The 21,458-nt window shown below is 35.5% G+C and overlaps 2 protein-coding genes across 3 annotated transcripts in view; one reads left to right on the forward strand and one right to left on the reverse strand.

Annotated features, from left to right (window-relative positions):
* Positions 1–1,181: 1,181 nt before the first annotated feature.
* Gpr15 (G protein-coupled receptor 15) lies at positions 1,182–20,302 on the forward strand. Of its 2 annotated transcripts, XM_042676901.1 has the most exons (3): positions 1,182–2,810; positions 15,337–15,519; positions 20,188–20,302. In XM_042676901.1, exon 1 carries the CDS (start codon positions 1,286–1,288, stop codon positions 2,366–2,368), a length of 1,083 nt encoding a protein of 360 aa, XP_042532835.1. In that variant the 5' UTR covers positions 1,182–1,285; the 3' UTR covers positions 2,369–2,810; positions 15,337–15,519; positions 20,188–20,302. The 2 variants fall into 2 exon arrangements, with proteins under 2 accessions (XP_042532835.1, XP_042532834.1); XM_042676900.1 differs by lacking the exons at positions 15,337–15,519; positions 20,188–20,302 and adding an exon at positions 12,521–12,905.
* A 712-nt stretch (positions 20,303–21,014) lies between these two features.
* Positions 21,015–21,458, reverse strand: part of Cpox (coproporphyrinogen oxidase) — a 29,439-nt gene continuing 28,995 nt past the window's right edge. Inside the window, exon 9 of the mRNA XM_042676838.1 lies at positions 21,015–21,028. The gene's annotated coding sequence lies outside the window, so the exon portion shown is untranslated. The remainder of the gene's footprint in view (positions 21,029–21,458) is intronic.

Here is a 21,458-nt window from a genome sequence, read left to right on the forward strand (position 1 = left end):
TGTTTTTGGTTGGATTGCAATAGCAGGTAAAATGTAAAAGTAGAAGAGTTTACAATTTTTGTTTGCTTGCTTCTTGGTTTTTGTGGTGCTGGGATCAAACACAGGTCATGACAGATGGTAGGCAAGTGTTCTACTACTAAGCCACATCACTAGTCCATTGTAGTAACCCAGGCAGACATTGAATTTATTATTATTTTACCTCCATCCCCACCATATCTATGATTTTGTAATTTTTAAATTTTAAGTTTGTAATTTTTAAATATGTTTGTAAGTTCCATGAATCAGAATGTGTGTAGTTTTTTTCAAAATAATTACAACCTTGCTAAGTACATTGGATCACAAGAATATGAGGTTTCTGACTAATATCTACAAAACATCAACTGTGGGCAAGATGTCGTGCTAGCTGCCATGGAAAATTTGGAATAATAGATCTGGGGTTATCACTTGGTAATAGACTGCTTGCTTAGCTTATGCAAAGATCTGGGTTTGATCCTCAGCACTACAAAATAAAGAAAGTAAATAAATAAATCTCCATCCATTTGGAGACTTAAAAATATGAAATAAAAGTTACTAGTATGTATTAAATAAAATTTAAAACTCAAATAAATTAGTAGAGTCAATGCCTTAATGGCAATCATAATGCATACCACAGACATAGACTGAAGATGGTTTGGGAAATGCTGATCACCGCATACAAATGAAAAACTTCATACACTCTTCATTCAAATAAAAATATAACGTATATATACATTATATTAAAAATCTAGTGTATATATATTATACATTTATATATGTAACATCTACACACATTCACACATCATCGAAAGTATCAATAGTATGTATGTCTGCAGCTATTATCTTAAAAATCCTAAGCGTAAAAGTAAAGGCTAGATCAAGAGAATTCAGAGGCATAAAAGCAAAATTCTTTAAAGAAAATGAGAACTTATTTTAAAGTTAATTCAGTGCTTAATGTTAGACTTTAAAAAATCAAATATCTTAAAGAAGTCAAAAAAGAAACACCTCAGTTTCATGGGTAAGTGCAAATAAAGAAAACCACAACCACAACTAACACCAATCAGAGGTGGTGTGCCTTGTGGGCTCTTTCTGAAGACTGGTAGAAACTGCATTTTTAATCTGTTTTCATGCTTGTCCAATATCTTTAAAGGGAGAAGAAAAAAAAATAGAAGGCAGGTACTATATAAGAGAAACTCCCTGGACATTTCTCAAATTCAAATCAAAATCTCATAGGGAAAACACTTACAGGTTTGGCATCTGGTTTTCAGGGATGGACCCAGAAGCAACCCCGATTTATTTGGATTATTATTATGCTACAAGCTCAAACCTTGACATCAAGGACACCAGCCCCCATTTGCCTTACACCTCGGTTTTCCTTCCCATATTTTACACAGCTGTGTTCCTCACTGGAGTATCAGGGAACTTCATCCTCATAGGTGCATTGTACTTCAAACGTGGCGGCAGAAGACTGATCGACATCTTTATCATCAACCTGGCTGCATCGGACTTCATTTTCCTTGTCACCTTGCCTCTCTGGGTGGATAAGGAGGCAACTCTTGGACTGTGGAGAACCGGGTCTTTCCTGTGCAAGGGCAGCTCCTATATGATCTCAGTCAACATGCACTGCAGTATCTTCTTGCTCACTTGCATGAGTGTGGACCGCTACCTGGCCATCGTGTGCCCAGCCCTATCCAGGAAATTCAGAAGGAGGGACTGTGCCTATGGCATTTGTGTAAGTGTCTGGCTGATCTCTTGCCTCCTGGGGTTGCCTACTCTTCTGTCTCGGGAACTCACTCTGATTAATGATAAGCCATACTGTGCTGAGAAGAGGGCCACTTCCATAAAACTGACATGGGCTCTGGTAGTCTTAATTCTCACCTTTTTTGTGCCCTTGGTGAGCATCCTGACCTGCTACTGCTGTATCACAAGGAAGCTGTGTGCTCATTACCAGCAATCAGGAAAGCATAACAGAAAGCTGAGGAAATCCATAAAGGTTATCTTTATTGTAGTGGCAGCCTTTGTCTTCTCCTGGTTGCCCTTTAATGCTTTCAAACTCCTGGCCATTGTTTCTGGATTGCAGCGAGAGTTCCCGTTTTCCTCCACTCTTCTTCAGCTGGGCATGGAGGTGAGTGGGTCCTTAGCATTTGCCAACAGCTGTGTCAATCCTCTCATTTACTACATCTTTGACACTTACATCCGCCGGGCCATCATGAGCTACTTGTGTCCTTGCCTGAAGAGCTCTGCCTTTGGGAGCAGCACTGACACACTGGATAGTCATCTCACCAAGGCTCTTTCCAACTTCATTCATCCAGAGGATTTTGTCAGACGAAGGAAGAGGTCCGTGTCACTCTAAAAGGAGCTGGGACATTTCAAGCTTCGTTGGGGCTATTAGGGAGTTTTTGTCAACCACAAAACAAAAAGGAAAACAGAAAAGTATAAAGGAGGAGATTCAAGTTGCTTCATAAATCTAAGGAAGAGTTAATGTTGAAAAGCAGTACTGGAAAGTCCCTCTGTGGTGTGGATATAATTAAACCATGTGTTATATTTTCAGTGGAGAGGTTTTAGTTGATCCTTTCCAGTCAAGTCAGTCAGGCAAAATACAATGCCCACCTTCCTTGAACTCTTCCAGAAAGGCTTGAACCATTTGTTTTCTTCATGACTGCCAATACAATTCAGTATTTTAAAGAACCGTGGTCCTTCATCCACTTTATGCTTCAAGCTTGCCTCCATATTGGATTACATTTCAAAGATTTTTGCCACTATCATCTGATGAAAAAAATATGTTGGCATTGCAGGTAACAAAAACTATATATATACACCTGCACTGTATAGTTTTTTTCTGAGTCATTAAGATAGATTCTGGCCTGTCTTTAAAGCTTTGTGTTGTGATTCGCCAACATCTTCCAGCATTGTCTTTCATTATGTGTCTATTCATCACAGCTTTGAACTGGCAAAAAAGCTCATGAGGATAAAAATTGTTTTGTATTATGTTTATGATCTGGGGTTATGTTAATGTGTAAAGACAGAGCTGGATTTGACCTTTGCCTTATAAGGTACACTGGTAGAAATGCAGGTCATTATAATGTTATGGTAACTGCTTTATAATAGGGTTTTACTCTGTTCTTTGTTTTTATTGCCTTTATAAATTAGGGTTTGACTTTGCTTTAATTGCATGTTTGTAATTACCCTGTTATTGAGTTATCAAATAAAAATGAAACTACTAATATAATTACAGCTTGACAAATGCTTAGATCTTCTCCCCTGCAGGTTATCATTTTGTACTTTAATTAAAATATTTGTGCACAATAGCACTTCCTTCTTTGGTGTATATAATTTCCACATGAGATCCAGGGAGACAAGGTGCCTTACGCCAGCCAAAGTGAAAAATATCTAATAAAAATAATACAAGTGCATTATGTGAATTGTGTCAAATCTAGAGAACTTCCTTGCATTCTTTTACCAAAAAAAAGCATTTGTTCAATCAATGTATGCCTATATTCCTCTTAAATGTTATAAAGTGAAAAATACATAATAAAAGACTTTCCAACAGTAACTATGCTGTTGTAAAAATATATTTTGATTCAAGAAAAAGTTATTTATGTTTATCCGTGGATTACTGTTTTATTTATAAATGCAAGGCTTGAAAATAGAAAAAAATAGATTATTCTTAGAGGCTAAGAAATATAATTTTATCCCAGATATATTTCTTTCACTTAAAGAAAAATATCAAATATAGGATATCTTCTTAGAACCTAATAGAAGTTGAAAATATAGCATATAGATTTATAATTTGGTTGATATCATGATCTCTCTTAATCCTCCATTAAATAAAATAAAATTTACTTACATAAATTATTCACTGTTAACTAATATCAATACAACAACAGCTATTTAGTAAGCTATCATGGTTATAGAAAAAAGTCTGTCCCACAATTGTTTAACAAATAAAACTTCTTGGACAATTTCAAAGTTGAACTCAATAATTCAGTAGTTCTCCAAAGCAATAAACAAAACACACAAGGTAGAAGGCACATACTTTTTTAAAGGAAATCAGAAGAAAAACTATTACTAATCAGGTAATCAGGAAAGTTATTGCTTTTCAGATAGACTACGATTTTTAATGCCTACCGTGGGGTTTCAGCTCAGCACCAGTGCTGCCCCTTAGCTTTTTTGCTAAAGGCTAGCATTCTACCATTTGAGCTAGAGCTCCACTTCTGGATTTGTTGGTAAACAATTTGGAGATATGAGTCTCACAGATTTTTCTTTGGGTCCGGCTTTGAGCCATAATCCTTAGATCTCAGCCCCCTGTGTAGCTCAGATTACAGGCATGAGCCAGCAGTGCCTAGAGAGATATATTATTTTTTAAACTATATCTAATTAATCATTTAAGGTAGTTGTTGGAAAATGTGAAAACCAAGGTAGTGAGTTTTCACATCATTCTTAATGTGAGGCACTGAGAAAGTTATTTTTATCTTCAAGCATAAATGAAGTTGGTAATATATATACATATATATCTTATAAAATTCTTGAGGATACTCTATTACTAAAATAAAAACAAAGATTTTTTAATATTGGGTAAAAACTTACTGTATAAGGTAATTGGATTTCTGATTGCTAAGGACTGCTAAAACTCAATAGAAGTGGCTCAGTGGTAGAGTGCTTGCCTTGTATGCATGAGGCCCTGGGTTCAATTTCTCAGCACCACCTAAGCAGAAAAAGCCAGAAGTGGCACTATGGCTCAAGTGGTAGAGCACTAACCTTGAGCTGAAGAGCTGAAGGACAGTGCCCAGGCCCAGAGTTCAGGCCCCATGAACGACAAAAAAGAAAAAGAAAGAAAAAAAGAAAGAAAGAAAAGCTTAATAGAATAGCAAGTTATATTTAACAATCCTTATTTGACAAAAATTGAGAACCAGTTTTATTTCAATTTCATCCATTTAGTATATCCTTCAGTACATATTTAAAATAAAATATCAAAAATATATTAGTAGAGTTTTAATATTTTACTAAGTACAATAACTATATGCCTTAAAGAAATCTTCATATATTTTATATTCATAATGTGTCACACCCAAAAGAAAAAATAGATATAGTTTTATAGACAATGTAAATCTCATAGGCAAAAATTCAGACCTTGAGTAAATTGATATGTGAATATGAATGCCTGGATTTCTCTACAGTGCAATTTACATAATAATATTTAAACATTTAATTAATGTATCATTTTGCATTTTAAAACTATGTTTCCCTATCTTTAATGTTAACTACTTCCACATACATATATATCTAGGTAAAGTTATATGTAGGAACATAGTCATAAATTTAAAACTTCAAGATTTCTCTTAATTATACTATTCTGAAAGCTAGTTTGTGGTAAAGTAATATCAGCACAGAGCAAACCTGCTCTGTATCTTCCAATAATTTTCCAAAAGTTAATCTGTCATCCTAACCCAATCATGCTTTACAGGTTGTATCCAAAATTAGAAAGACAAATATATAAGGAGGTAACTATAATTTAACATTATGTAATTTCATTTGCTTAAGCAGTCAAGTTATTTTAAGTCTTTAAAGACAAATAAGAATATAAAGTCCAAAGCATTTTTCAAGCTGTTTTTCTTGAATTTACCTGACAAAAGCTCCCCAATATGCCATGGGTAAAGTGTTGTCTGAAAACTTACAAGTAATTTCCAAATAAATGTAGTTAAAGCACAAAGAGTCACAAACAACATTTGGACAACATTGAAAGAATAAAACTAACCTGATCTTCCTTAAGAGTTCTGTAAATTGTCTACTCCAACAAGTTAAACCACTTCTCTGATGAATCTAAGTTATGATCATGGCCAAAAGGCCAGCTCTGTGCATGACAGAGCGCAATCTATTACTATGGATCACAAGTTCATGTTCAATACATGAAGAAAGCATGATGTGATGGTAAGGTGAGTGGAAGAAATCTTCCTGTATGATTCATCTTAACTCCTCAAATCTCTCGTTTTATTTCCCTGTCAATCTCAGAAGTGAGAAATGACTGGTCTGCTATGCCTGCCCCAGAAAAGAAAAGCACTCAGTTTACCTATAAAGCTCACTCACAAAACTTAAGCGATACTAAGGAAAATATAAATCTGCTTCTTGTATATCTGGAATAGCCTAGTATAACCTGCTAGCAAGATGATGGCTCCAGTTTCAAAAAGACAGAAGGCAGGAGGGTAATTCTAGCTCCTGAAGTATCTGCAAATAGTTGATGACTACTGCAAGATCGCTTTGATTCTCACAGAGGCTGATGTGGATTGATTTTCCCCTGCAAATACCTGTTCTTAGAATGAGTGTCCTTCGTCATTTCTTATTATCTTAGTCATTTGCTTAATAGAGTTATATTTTCTAAATGTACTTAATAAATAAGAATTGAATCTTAACATAAGCTTACTTCCCTAAAAAAAGGCTACTTTGAATATTCAATGTACTAGAGGGGGATCGAATACAGTCAAGAGTTTGATGTATATCTTACTAAATTTAAAAAAGTAATAGGCAAGACGCACTGAATTCATAAAGTGTTTTGTTAAATGGCAACTCCTTTGTATAGGTACTTAAATATACTAATAACAGTAGTAATAATAATAAAATATTCAATGTGCTAACCTACAAATATAGGCCTTAAAGCATATAAAGAACAGGGTCCCATGAAGTGTTCATGGATTAATCTACAAATAGGGTGCTGACACTAGTAAACTAAAAAGAATTTTGCTTTATTTACCTGAGTGCCAACTTTCTAAGACCAAAACATACTTTAAAATTACAGCAAAACAGTTTATGTTGGAGGCTGTGGCTAAGCTGAATTATGGTTGTTAGACAAGGGACCCATTTCAAGGACTTACCATATAATCTTCATCTATTTTTCATGATTCTTTAAGTACCTAGTAAAGGTTGTTACAACTCTGACAATGATTAACTTATTTGCTAATTAAGAAGAATTTAGGGGCTTGGAAGGTGGCCCAGTGGTAGAGCACTTGCCTTTCATGCATGAGGCCCTGGGTTCGATTCCTCAGCACCACATAGGCAAAAAGAAAAAAGCCAGAAGTGGTGCTGTGGCTCAAGTGGTAGAGTGCTAGTCTTGAGCTGAAGAGCTGAGGGACAGCGCCCAGGCCCAGAGTTCAGGCCCCATGACCGGACCCCCCCCCCCAAAAAAAAGATTTTAATCATTAACTTGCTTCCTAGCTAATATGTTAGCAAGAATTAGTTCTCGTTAATAAGAATTTTGTCCAAATTGATAGGAAATTTAAGATTTTTACTTATTAGTTCTTGTCAGTTCTGATATTTCTGTCCACTATTAGTTTAAATAAAATGTTCTCTCTAGAATATTTCTGCTCTGTATCTATAAATGCATTTACTTTTTCTTAGTTATATGCAAAGTAGAATATATATATATATATATATATATATATGATGTTTACATCAAATAAAGTTTTGTGCATCATGCATCATATAAAGATTTTATTTTAGCTATGGCTTAACTCCCTTGTGGCCAGCTATTTGGCTATGATTAAAAACTGCCCCTCCACAAACAATATAAAAAAAAATCTTCTGTGCTGTCTTCAGCAAGTATCTTTTCTCTTATATAAACTTAATCGATTGCAAAATCTTCATAAATCTCCAAATTTGCTAATTTCAAGATATTATATATACTCCATACAAATTTAGTCAAGTAACTACCACAAGCTACTGTTGGATATATAGAAAATAAAGCTGAACTGTGACGTCAGTCCTGTTGGTTTGTTTTGACTTGTTTAAGTGACCCATTTGTCATCACAAGGAATCGCTCACTGGCTTAAATTTATGCTTTGTGTGCCGTAAACCTGTGGAGTTCCCTGACAACAGTCAAATCTCCTACTATTAAATTAAAAGTGTTTATTGTACACAGTGAGCTATGATAGTTATGTTTATTAAATCTCATAATAATGAATTCCAAAGTAGGTATATTGCAATTAGTCACTCCATGCACAAAATTGCCGTCTTTTTCATATATATACTCAAATCCACAGACAGATGTGTACAAAGCAGCTGAGAGCAGCTACTGAATTTTGTTACTAATATTCAAGCTAAAGTCCTTGAGCTGAAGATAGATATTTTGTATCTACCTAGCAGAAAACAGAATAAAAGAAAGGAGAATACAAAACAAAGAAAAACATTATAAATAGAAAACATTAAAATGGTATTTATAAATAGTTTAAAATTTCCTATTATGAAGTTTTACAGATAGCCTGCTACACAGTCTTTCGGGTATTTTTTTTTTTTTTGACTAGAGCCCTTAAAGAAGTCAAACTTGTTCCTCTTGGAGTTTACGATCCACACAATCCTTTGTTCTTTTAATCAAATTATGAAATACTGATGCTCAAGAAGAATTGGGGAAAAAAAGAAAATTATGAGTCAACTTTCACTGGATTTTTCCAGTATCTAAGGAAAAGTGCATACTCAATCTATATATGAGCCCTGTCATGTAAGTGCCATTTCTTTTCTCTTCCTTCTCTTTCTTCACTTCCTCCTCCTCTTCTCTCTCCTCCTCCTGTTCTCCTCCTCCTCTTGCTTCCTCCTTCTTTTTTAATATATTTTTTTCTTTTTCTTTCTCTCTCTCTCTCTCTGTCTTTTTTTTTGTTGGTAGTGGTGGTCATGGGGCTTGAACTCTGGGCCTGGATGCTGTCCCTCAGCTCTTTAGCTCAAAGCTAGCACTTTACCATTTGAGCCACAGCACCACTTCTGGTTTTCTGGTAGTTTATTGAAGATGAGTCTCATGGACTTTCCTGCCAGGGCTGGCTTTGAACCATGATCCTCAGATCTCAGCCTCCTGAATAGCTAGGATTACAGGTGTGAGCCACCAGTGCCTGTCTCTTCTTTGTATATTTCTTGATACAAGACATAACACATTCTAGGCTGACCATAGATTCATAGTTATCTTGACTCTGCTTTCTGAATACTGTCATTTCAATATGGCCATTTCCTAAAGGTTGTTATGTTTCCTTAAAGAAGTATTCACATTCTCACATGAAAATACTGTCATTGTCCTTAAAAATTTTTAAATTGAGCAGATTATTTTAAACACAAGAACATGTCTTGAACAGCATGGAGTTTAAATTTATTTTTAAATGACAAACTAAAAATGGTATGCAAAGCAAACTAGATGACTCTAAGAAACTTGCCCAGTTACAGCGATTTGATGAGATGCCCTCTCACTTGCCCTCAGTTCAGAGAAAAATCAAAACTGACAACTCAGGGAGAGAAATAGTAAATGAGAAATGAAACAGCCTGTGGTTTCATTTTTAAGCAAAAACACAAATTCACAGGACCTGAAGGTAGTTGGAAATAGCTGCTTTATTTCTAATTACAAAGGGCTTGTAAAATCCAAACCTGACTTGTGCGTTAATAAAAATAATTTAAACTGAAAAATCAGAAAGGAATTAAAAAACAAAGATTAATATAGAGCTGCATAATAAGATACTTATGAAAAAATATGATAACATAGATAAAGTTAAAATGACAGTACAATTGTACCTATAAGTTGGCAGGTTTAAACATTAAAAATTAGGTTTGCCAATGATTGGAGCTATGGGTTATGACAAAAAGATTACTGTCACTTGATTATACTTGCTAAAATAAATTTTGAATTTTATATCAAAAGCAATTTTATTTCTAGGAATTCACCCTGGAAAATAATTTAATTTTGGATATTTGTATAAATATTTTACTAAAACACTATTCATAAAAGTGAAAGCAACCTACAACTTAAATATCCAAAATTTATCTTAAGTAAGTTAAGGTTTATGTACTATATCTTTAAAATTGCTGTACCATATACTGAAATAGAAAAGTCCTCATAATAATTTAAATAAAATTGAGTAGAAAAAATAGACTAAAGAATCATAGAATTATCATGTTTATGACTACTTCATTTATATGAGTGCAAAAGTAACTTTGTTGCTCACTAGTTAGTGAAATTGCAAATGATTCCCTTTTTAATTTTATTACTAGCGTTTTTTTAAAGAAACTATGCATTATTTTTCTAATAAGGAGAAAAGAGTGATGCATTAGTTTTTAAAGAAGTGCATAAGATAAAAATACAGCTAAAGAAAATTTGTCAGAGAACATGAAATCTGAATTACAGGTCTTCCCATTCTTCATTTTATCATTTTTCCTTTGTGAATGAGTATAACTTAAACCTAAGTCTGGAGATTCAGTCATCTGTAAAGGTATCTCTAGAGGCCTTCCGTCAACTTTACAATCCTGATTCTTTAAGTGTACCTCTGTGATTTGATACACATAAGAATTGTACCTGGTGATACCAGTCCAGTGTTCAGAAGGCCTTCATTTCCCAAGGTCTTCTCATAGTACCCTGAATCATCTGGTTGTAGTTCTGTCTATCAGCTAGGGAGAGAACTCTTCTAACTGTGGAAAAGGAGGATCTTGGAACCATAGCCTCATATATAAATATCTATGTCCTGTTTTATTCTACACCCAGCACTCATGATTGCAGAACTAAACTGAACATGCTTGAAACACAATTGGCTAAAATTAAAATGAATCTATTTTTACAAATGCTAAGTAACGAGGTTTCTATTCCTTTGTACTGAATTTCTTTTGCTTTGAAATGTTGTTGTAGTTATGAGCAACAAGAACTGTTCCAATCATACATCATTTAGGAATAATATTACATTTCTTCAATTTTTTATATCATTTTAGCTGTGTTATGATTAAAGAAGGCATCAGTGGCTCATGCCTGAAATCCTAGCTACTCTAGAGGGTGAGATGTTGAGGATTCTAGTTTGAGGCCAGCTGGAGCAGAAAAATTCACTAGATAGCATTTCCAAAACAACTAGCAAAAAGCAGGGCTAGAGGGCTAGTTCAAGTGGGAGAACACCAACCTAGCAAGTACTAGGCCCTGAGTTCAGCCCTCAGTAACGCTAGACAGAGGGAAGGAAGGAGAGAAGGAAGAAAGGAAGGAGGGAGGGAGGAAATAAAGTAAGAAAAGAGAAGGAAAGGGAGAACTGAATCTTTCAATAACAGATTTCTTGTTTGTTTTGCTATTTTAGGGCAATTTTTATTTTTGTTTATTAATTTTACAAGGTAAGGAGTTTCAATGACATTTCCATATGTGCATAAAATATGCTTTGATTATACCCATTCTTACTTTTTCTCTTTCTTTTCCCCCCACTATAGAGTTCTTATTAAAACAAGAATTTTCTTCATGAAAATATGTTACAACTTGTAACAAAATATAGTTATTCTCAAGTACAATATAGCAGTTAAGAGTACCTCTGGATATTTCAGTAGTATTATAAATCTTTCCACAAGCTCTAGGTTCCCTTTTAGGAAAGATATAGATTTTCCAGGATGAACTTTTAAAAAATGTTAATTATTAAGTAGTTGTATAGAGATAACAATTCTAGAAGTCAAGTTACAAATACAATGAATCTTGATCAGGTCACCCTTCCACCATCCTCCCCCATTTTCTCCTTTCTTTCCCCTCAAGTTACACAGTTCAATTTTTATGTAATGTATATTGACTATAATGACTGCATTTGCTCACCCTTCCTCCCTCCATACCCATGGGTGACCAGCTTTTGAGAGGGAGTGGCAGCAGTTTCATTGAGTTAAATAGTTGCCAAGATTGTGGCAAGACTGTCTATCCTGACTATTATCCTCTTCTTAATGCTTTTTAGAGAAAGAAGATAAAATTTTATGAATTATATTTAAAAGCTATTATTTATGGAAAGCAATGTGAATATATTTATTTCATTGTATCCAGTGTTGTGGCACAAAATACAATTTAAAAAGCAAAGTATTGATCCTGTGTCTCTGTCTTTAGAATGTTTATATATTGGTTGATTAGCACAGCTGTGCATATCTATAGCTAAATCATAAGTTAGTATAAAGAGAGAAGAAAAGGCTTAAGGATCGATGAGCCACACTCTAACAAAAAGAGCAAATGCTAGCTATGGCCAAAATTCTCCTTTTCAAAGGTTAACAGCTGTTTTTGCTTTGGTATTGTTGATGACAAAGGGCAGCAAAATCTAAAAACAGACCTCTGAAGATATGTGCAATGTTCCATCAAACAGATAAAAATTCCAAGCTATCAAATATTTTAAACATGTCACTAGGAAGAAAATGATAGAGATACAATATTCATTCTCTTGTCTATATTTCTGGTGCCCAAAATATTGCCTTCTAAGGTAGTCAGTTTAGATTTAAGCTGTATAGATAGGAGAAGACAAAGAAAACTGTAGGAGGTAAGAAAAAGGCTCATTATGGTTGCTGAGTTGCCATTTATTATAGAGGGAAATTGTTGTTTTGTGGGTTTTATATTTAGCTGCCTAGCAAAGCAAAACTTAAGATACCACGCTTCACACTGAGTGCTAGCGCAAGTAGATGAGACCCCCCAGAGAAAAATGCATGCCTGTGAGGCCATTTCATCTTGTGGGGAAGGGGATAAATGTGCGTGTGACCCCTCTCTATCTCTCTTCCTTAGGCGAGTCTCTCAAGAACAGCAGCTGCAGTTGGGTCAACTCAGCCACTGATCTATCCTCGGATTAATGAATGGCCTCAATCTAACTTTAATTGTCCTTTATATATTTCTGTTTTTATGCCTATCTGCTTTCTGTGAGTGTCAAAATATTATTAGTGGTTTCTAAGATGGTAAATAGATATTTTTCCCTCTCTCTGCATGCAAAACACTGAAAATGAGAAACAAGAAATACTTCACGCTCTTAGAAACAGCATATTTAAATTTTTCAGTGTCAAAATCCAATTAAATTCAGAGTTAAATTCAGCTACATTTTTATGTGCCAAATTTCAAATGGTAATTTGGCTCTTTGCCAAATTTAAAATTTTTTCAATTTGTAACAACTGTTTATTGTAAGCCAGACATATCACATTGTGGATAATTGATGGAATTAAAGCCTCATTTACACAAATTGTTACAGATCACAAAATAAACATTATTCTCAGAGGAATTGTTAAAATCAAGTTCATCTCACTCATTTTTCAAGTGAGGAAATGAAGAAACATAAGTCGACTCAGAGGTAAATTTTTGTGTTTTGCTTCTGGGAGACCAGAAGTAAGGACCATTGGGCCAGTATATATGGCTATGATGATATAGGGGGTTAGATTGCTGATATGTGATTTTCCCATTGATAAATTGTGCTACCCTGAGTCCTGGATACTCCACCCAAATTACCTTCTCTCTTCAATACCAAAAGTTAACACCTTACAAAGAGAAGGAAGGCCTTCAGATTCTAGGGTCATGAATGTCTTTTATCTAACAACTAAGGACTACTGAACTCTCTTCCCTTATCAGTCCTACCTACAGCTTCCCACATAGCTGACATTTTGGTAAAAATCGAACCCACTATTAGCCCTCTGACAAAGCTTTAGATTATATGTTTTCCATATGTACGTGCCGTAGACAGTCACCACAGAATAAGCTTGTAGTGTGACTGCTTAGGTTGTTTGGAGTGACAGTACAGCATAACTCTCATCCACTTTGTCCCCAATTTAAACTTGTGGCCACCTTATTAACCAGTCTTAAAATCCCATTGCTTACTGTAAAGAAAGAAGACAAATGTATTCAAAACAAACATAAAGATGGGGAATATAGCTCAGAGGCCCTGGGCTATATTCTCAGCACTGCAAAAAATTACATGAATACACATTAAATATTCAGTCCTTGCTCACATGGGTGAGCCTTTAACTCAAGCAGTCCTCAAACTCTCCCTATACTGAGGCTTTCCAAATACCTGGACTGAAAATTTTTATGATGTTGTTTGAGCTGATTTGAGTCAAATTCTCATTTAATTAAAACCTTAAGGAGTCTTTCTCATATATTAGGTCCTCAACGAAAGTTTTCCAAGAATATTCAGTACAGCCACAAAACCATTCTACAAAGTAAAAATTCCAAAGATACGTTGAGAAGAGCACAAATTTCAAGACAAATTATAGTTATAGTTCTTATAGTTCTGTCACTAGACAAAGTTAAATATAGCAGGATTACTTAAAGAAAAGTTGTGGTGTACTCAAAGATAATTTTCACTTAATTCATTTACTGAAGGACATCTGGGTTGATTCTATATCTTGCCTATGGTAAACAATGCTGCAACAAACAGGTTGTGCCGGTAGCTTTAGTGAGGCTTGGTTTGTGGTCAATTAGATAAATGCCCAGAAGTGGAATTGCTGGGTCATAGAGAAGCTCTATGTTTAGTCTTTTGAGGAACTTCCATACTACTTTCCAGAGTGGTTGAACAAGTTTACATTCCCACAAACAGTATTACAAGGTTCCTTTTTGGTCACATCCATGTCAGCATTTGATATTATTAGTTTTCTTGATATTTAGTTTTCTAATTGGGGTGAGGTAGAATCTCAATGTTGTTTTGCTTTGCATTTCTTTTATGGCCAGAGATGTTGAGCATTTCTTCATATGTCTATGGGCCACTCTTACTTCTTCTGAGAAGTCTCTCTCTTAGACTTTAGGCCATTTATTAATTTGATTATGGTTTCTTTGAGGATTTGGTTTTGGAGGGTTTAAATTTTAAGCTCTAAGTATATTTTAGATGTGAGGATTTTGTCTGATGCATAGCTGGTAAAAATCTCCAATTCTGTGGACTTTCTATTTATCTTGTTAGCTACATCTTTTTTCAGGTGGAAACAAGATATATTAAATGAAGTAAGCCAAACCCAAAGAAACATAGGTTGCATGGTTTCCCTCATTTGTGGTAGCTAGAATGTGTCCAGTAAACACACTGGATGGTGGGAAAAAAACCACTAGGACATGATAAATTACACAGGTATCTAGGCATTTATGTACAGTGAGACCAAAGGAAGATATTCTTAGGAGACAAACACACAAGGCACAATATCTATGCACATCTGATCATGTAAAATAAAATAAAATATTGAAATGCACTGCAGGAAACTGAAATGAGTGTTTTTGGTTGTTGTTTTTGTTTTCTTTCCCTTTTATTTTGGTTGTTCATTTATCTGTCTTTGGGAGGGTAAAAGAGGCCCAGAAGTGAGGGTACAAAGGGTGAACAAATGCAGTAGTGATACTCACTAGACACTATGTTGAAAATGAACTATATAACTTGTGAGTGGGGATGGGAAGGAAAAATGGGAGAGAGTGAGGGAAGGGGTGACATAGTCCAAAAAGAAATGTGGCCTGTACAACTGTAATCCCTCTCTATTATATTACCTTTACAATAACAAAAATCATTCATAATAAAAACACAAGCAAGAAAAAGATATTTTTCACTTTTAAGTTTTATCAAGTCTTTTTTATTATTTATTAAATAGGAAAATCTTCCTCTGGTCTTGCCTGAAGAGCCTGGAAAAATCCATTGACTTTTCAGCTTACTCTCTGGGAAGAACACTGAACCACAAAACACAGCTGATTTAGAAAACAAAGAACAATTTCAGTTCTTTCCTGTCCATCAGCATTACCTACTCACCAGATGCTTGGGAAAAGGTGGAGTGTGGGTAAGGTTGCTAGATTTAGTAAACAGAAATATAGATCACTTAGAGAAATTTGAATTTTAAATGAATAGCCTATTTTTTCGTATAATTATGTTCCAAAGAAATACTTATAATCAAAAATATTCATCCTTTATCTGAAAGCCAAATTTAGCTGAGCATATTGTGTGTTATCTAAAAACCCTCCATGAAGTCAGGAAGAAAAGGTAAGGAGATTTATAGTACTTGCTGTCCTGAGTGACTTCATGTTCGTTGGGCATGACAGATAACAAAGATACCAATTGTAAGAGACCTTTCCAGCATCAGCTCTCAAGACTTGAGCTTTCTCCTAAGATATCCACCCATATTTAACTCCTAGTTCACCAGAAGAAAGGCTCTGTTCCAGCTGTCACCACTTACAATCCATCTTTTGTCACTAGCGAAACAATGGGCCTTCTTTGTTTCCATGCAGTAGCTAACTCCCATGTCTCAGTCATCAAAGTATTAGTGAGCCAAATTTTCCCCCATCAACATTTTCTAGGAAGAAAATAATCTGTCCATGATGCTTTTATCATATTGGGAACACATTTTAAGCTCTCCACTGGTAAGCAAGCCCCTGTTGGCTAGGTTTGCTATAGGAGGTAGTAACTTTCCTGTGTTGAAAAGTGGGGACTCCATAGCTCAGCTACTAGTTACTCTTGAAGAAATGTCACAAAATCCTTCTATTTTCTCGAGGGATTCAAGAATTACAGAATGTATCCCAGAAGTTACATTTGTTCCATCTGCATAGAACCTATTTGGGAATCTCTCATTTATTCTATCTTGATGACAGGTTGAAAATTCGATCTAAACATTCTGGTATATGGGTTTCTTTTCTGGGAAAACTCTCACAGCTTTTAATATAGCATGACTAAAGCAAACCCGGAGGAGGAAGTAAGCTGCTTCCTAGACTGTCTCATGCATGACCTCTACCCTTGACTATTTACTTAAAAATATCTTCCTTATTAGAAAAAGAAAATAGAAGGAATTTTAGAGGGTTGGATTCTTGTAGGATTCCTGGTGGCATCATAGCTCTCTAAAAATAACCTCAAAAAATCCTTAAAAGAATTAAAAACTTCTTCTCTTTTATAGTAGGCCTCTATTCTTCCAGATCATTCCGTTAAAAACTCTCTCACAGCCAAACATTGACACCTTAGCTCTCTAGGAAGTACATGTTAAGCTATGTCTGAGGTCTCTGGACTGAGAAATTAAATCTTTGAATTTCATGCACTCTGACACCCACAATAAGCTGTAACTATGGAACTTTGGTGAGGAACCTCCAAGTGATCTCTTTTTTGTATGTGTGGCAAGAAGCTGGACTATTATGATTTCAAATGATCTCATTTGAAAATCCTATGACTCCGATTCTAAATTCACAGGGAGGAAGGCATGGATGCTGCAATGATCTGACTTTTCAGCTTAGTTTTTAGAATTTAAACAACCCTTGCTGAAAGGTCAGGGCCATCACATACAAAGCAAAGCAGTTTCTATGGTAGATTCCTATGAAAAATGTTACAGTATTAAATGACTCTACTTAGGGTGAGACTTCCAACTACAGCAAGCCAAATCGTTTCCAGGTAGTAAAGGCTCTTGGGACAGCACAGTTCTGTGCTTTATGTCCTAAGTCTGAGTTATTTTCTGCAACCCATTCGTTGTTAAGGTCACATGCAAAACCTATCACAAATTTAGTAACCTATTATAGGAATCTCTCTCTCTAAACACAAGTCTAGAGGGGGCTCCAACTTGAAGCCATACCACAGGAAGGAAATCAGAAGGAAAAAAAAATATCCCTGAAGTCAATATAAGAAGTAGAAACATCTCAGTTCTTGCTAGTTGAAGCCGGTTTGTTGAAAATGTAGCCTTAAAACTGCTCACTCCAAATAATTGTGACTTTCTAATGTGGGATAGCTGTTAATAAAATACTATTCTGAAATAATTCCTCTAATATGTTCCTCTATTAGAGATTACTTGGGGAAAAGTTCTGCGGATTTGTTACTTGTTATTCTTGCAATTAAATCAACAAGAAACTAGTTGTCTTTGAATGAATTCAGTGTGAATATATGTTCTCCGTAGTAAACTCCTAGATTTAAAATGGGGACTAAAGTATCTCTAAAGTTCCTCTTAAGTCTCCAGTGTTGTTTTTCAAAGGCCTTGGAATCAAACTCCACAGTTGCACCAAGAGTTATGTGAATCTGATAACCATAATGGAGCACTGTTGTATCCAGTATATTTCTTCATTTAAAAATTCCAGTTGGATCTATTCTTTTAGAGGAAGCCACATTTCCTTCAAGGTCTAACCTGGATTAGTAACTCTATGGGAAAGTACTTACACTCTTCATTCCTGAGCAGATGTGATTTCCCAAGCATTCTAATTCCTGGAAATGATAAAATATGGTAGTGAGTTTCTTGGTTAAATAGATTGTCTATTGGCCAGCAGAGATGGGCTTGTTTCCTTCATCATTTACTCCCTCCAGGCCTTTAAAACTAGTATTAATATGGACTATAAAAGCTTTATTCGGGTCTAATACAACAAATCACTACCATGTAAGAGCACATCTCTCTGTAATTAACCTTCATACTATCATTACTAATAATGTTTCTCTTTCTTATCTGTTCCTGTTAATCTTTCAATATGCCTGTGTTAGGAAGTAGTCATTACTAATTAACATCCTTCAGTTAAGTCATGCCACTTACTATAAATACTCCTCAAAACAGTTCATAATCTTATGGGTTTGTTTACAAACTAAGTAAGGGTTCTTCCACTCCTGGTGATACTGGAGTTCATCTGTGGTAGGGAATATATAAAATGGGGGAGGGGATATACTTCCTCCCTGGCCATATGCCTTAAGACTAATCAAATTTTGTAACACAGAAGTTGGAAATAAACTTGACATTAAGACAACTTTTTTTTTTGTCAACTTCGGGCTTGAACTCAGAGCCTGGCACTCTCCTTAAGCTCTTCTACTCAAGGCTAGAGCTCAACACTTTGAACCACAGCCCCACTTCCAGTTTTTAAGTGGTTAATTGAAGATAAAGTCTCAAGGGGACTTTTCTGCTAGACTGGCTTCGAATCCCAATTCTTTGATCTCAGCCTCCTGAGTAGTTAGGATTATAGGCCTGAGCCATCAGGGCCCAGCTATCTTTTTTTATTTTTTAATTTTTTTTTGTCAGTTGTGCTTAGACTCTGGGCCTGGGCACTGTTCCTCAGATCTTCAGCTCAAAGCTAGCACTCTACCACTTGAACCACAGTGCCACTTCTGGCTTTTTCTGCTTATGTGGTGCTGAGGAATCAAACCCAGGGCTTCATGCATGCAAGGCAAGCACTCTACCACTGAGCCACCTTCCCAGCCCAGCTATCTTTTTAAAAGAGAAATTAGACTTTTTAAGGCAAAAAAAAAATCATATATAATATGTAACATAAGAGTAGCTTCAAGGGACTATAGAAAATTACATGTTGGTAAACATTATCTTTTATTCATTTATTTAATATATATTAACCATTAACAAGCCAAACAATAGCAGGGCACTGTTCTAAGCATTGTTTATAGGCTTTTCCTAAATCATAGAAGTTGATTGGAGAAAACCATAGAGAGAATTAAGGTGGATTAAACATAGATCTGGTCCAGTTTAAACACATAATCATATAATCTTGCACTTTTTTTTCTGTAACTTTTTTTTCTGATTAAACTTCTGCTTCTTTAAAAGATTAATATTTCAAACAGTTGCAGTTTCCTATCCTGTGTACTGGATTAAACCAGGTTCTCCAAAATCAAAAATTTCTTTTCTGCCACCTTAGTTCACCCTCTACTGCCCAAAGTTTTTATCTGTAGAGCCTCATTTTATCCAGATTTATATACTGAAATCTTGCATACAAGAAAGAAGGCTCATGAAATATTAGTAATCAATTCCAATTAAAACTCAATTTAACTTAATTTAATTTCCAATTAAATGAACAATTCCAAAATTGCATTAGTTTTCTTTCTTCATAGAAGATATTCATGTAAAATCAATAAAAGCTCAAAGAACTAAAATTATTCTTTTCATTTCTGTCACATGGATAACTACCTCATTTAAAAGTGATTATTTGTAGAACTGGCTTACAAAGTCATTAAGATTTTCATTCCACTTAAATTCTATGATTTATTTTATTGAACATACATTCAAGTATTTAAAGCAAAAACAACTATCATAGTTTAAAAACACTGAAAAACAACAGGTGATAAAAACATGACATGGGTTATGAAAACACTCACTGGAACAAAGTTTATCTCAGGAAGAAGAGGAAATCAACAGTGCAGTGTAAGCAAAAAGATTGAAAACTGAACTCTCTGACTAGGAGGTGACCCATCACTAGGAACAAAACCACACCTGCCTCTTCTGCTATCCAAAATACCTAGTACTTACCGGTAATTATACAGAAACTTACCTTAAAGGGGAAACTCACAAGTTACTGTTATCGCTGCTTTTTTCAGTTAAACTAAAAATCATACTTCAGTGTTTCAAAAACAAGCAAACTCCAGAAATCCAAATAAGGAAGCCAGATGTATGCCTGAACAAGCCTCTTTAAGCTACACTGAGGGAGGTTAGTCTGTATCGCGTGCCATTCTTGAAGGGCTCTAGGAAATGACTCATTTGCTTTATCATTTCTCATGAAAGCAAGAAGGTGGCAGCCATCTCTGAAGAGTAAAGAATGACCTGGTGACTGATTTCATGACTAAACTGAGGAAAGCAATCACACGCAAGGGCCCAAACACGCTCAGGAACCCAGCAGCTTCCTAGAAGTTACTTCTGTCTAAGAGCATAGGACCAAAGGAAAACACAGATGTGAAAACAATAAACACCTTGTTCAAACATTTAATGGTGATGATTCTTTTTTTTTTTTCTCATTCCCACTACACATCATGCTCTTAACTAGGATATTGCGAGTTCCACGAGAAATGATCACTAGGAATATTTTTTAATTTGAATGTTTTCTACCTTGCACAGTGCAAAGAATTCTTTTTTTTTAATTTCTTCTCAAAGAGGTGCACATTTAATAGAGTGCTGAAGACCAATGACACAAGCCCACCCAAGGGGTTTTTGGAAATAATTCTCTCAAATAAGGAAGTTGAAAGCAGCCTCAGAAACAGCCTCACAATCAAGGACTCTGACCCTCTGACCTACTTCTCCTTCAAAGTGCAGGGGGCTTTTTCTGAAATTCACTCATTTGCCTAAAGATTAAACTCTCCACAAAGGAGTCATGGGTCCCTTCCCCGGGAATTTTCTCAGCTGGGGAACCTTAACTGCGACACTGGAGAAGAGATTAAGAGCATCCCTCACCCAGATTGGCTTTGTCACAGGTTGCCACCTAATATATTCTGAGGGCCCTTCTGCGACAACTTTTGTTCCTGACTTTTACTTACCTAAGTAGATAACCTGTATTGTCAACATGCACTTCTGCTCCACACTCCCCTCTCATGTGTCTCCAACTCCTGTCATACCCTCGAAGCCCCAGTGTCTCTCACCATGCTAGGAAACCTTCAACCACTAGCTCTTCTTTGAGTCTCCTGTTGTATGGGACTTCCATGCATATGCACATAATTAACTGAGCGATTTTTCTGTTACTCAGTCTACTATCCATCATTTCGCAAGCTCAGTTATTGAACCTCCAGGGGGCGGAGAAATAGAGAATAAATAAAATTTCTTTCTTTTCCTCCTCAGGGTTGAGGAATGGGTGATGGGAATAGAAAGCCAAGTGAGGCAGAAACAATGGAAGTCAGTGTCGCTTCCCTTTCTGGGACACTAGGGCCTGTTTTTTGATTGAACTGAGCTGCAGAGACAGACACTAACATCCTCTGTGGATTTAGAAAGGAAAACACACTTGCTAAGCAATTACAAAGAGAAGATGTGGAAAGACAGGTGGTTCTCTATTCTATTTCATCCTTAAA

This window comes from Dipodomys spectabilis, unplaced genomic scaffold (genome assembly GCF_019054845.1).
Source record: "Dipodomys spectabilis isolate Male_0828 unplaced genomic scaffold, ASM1905484v1 ptg000032l, whole genome shotgun sequence".
Classification (NCBI taxonomy): Eukaryota; Metazoa; Chordata; class Mammalia; order Rodentia; family Heteromyidae; genus Dipodomys; species Dipodomys spectabilis.

Bases quoted from the DNA above. Each gene is read 5' to 3' on its own strand.
- Gpr15 (XM_042676901.1), top strand. From the start codon at position 1,286: ATGGACCCAGAAGCAACCCCGATTTATTTGGATTATTATTATGCTACA.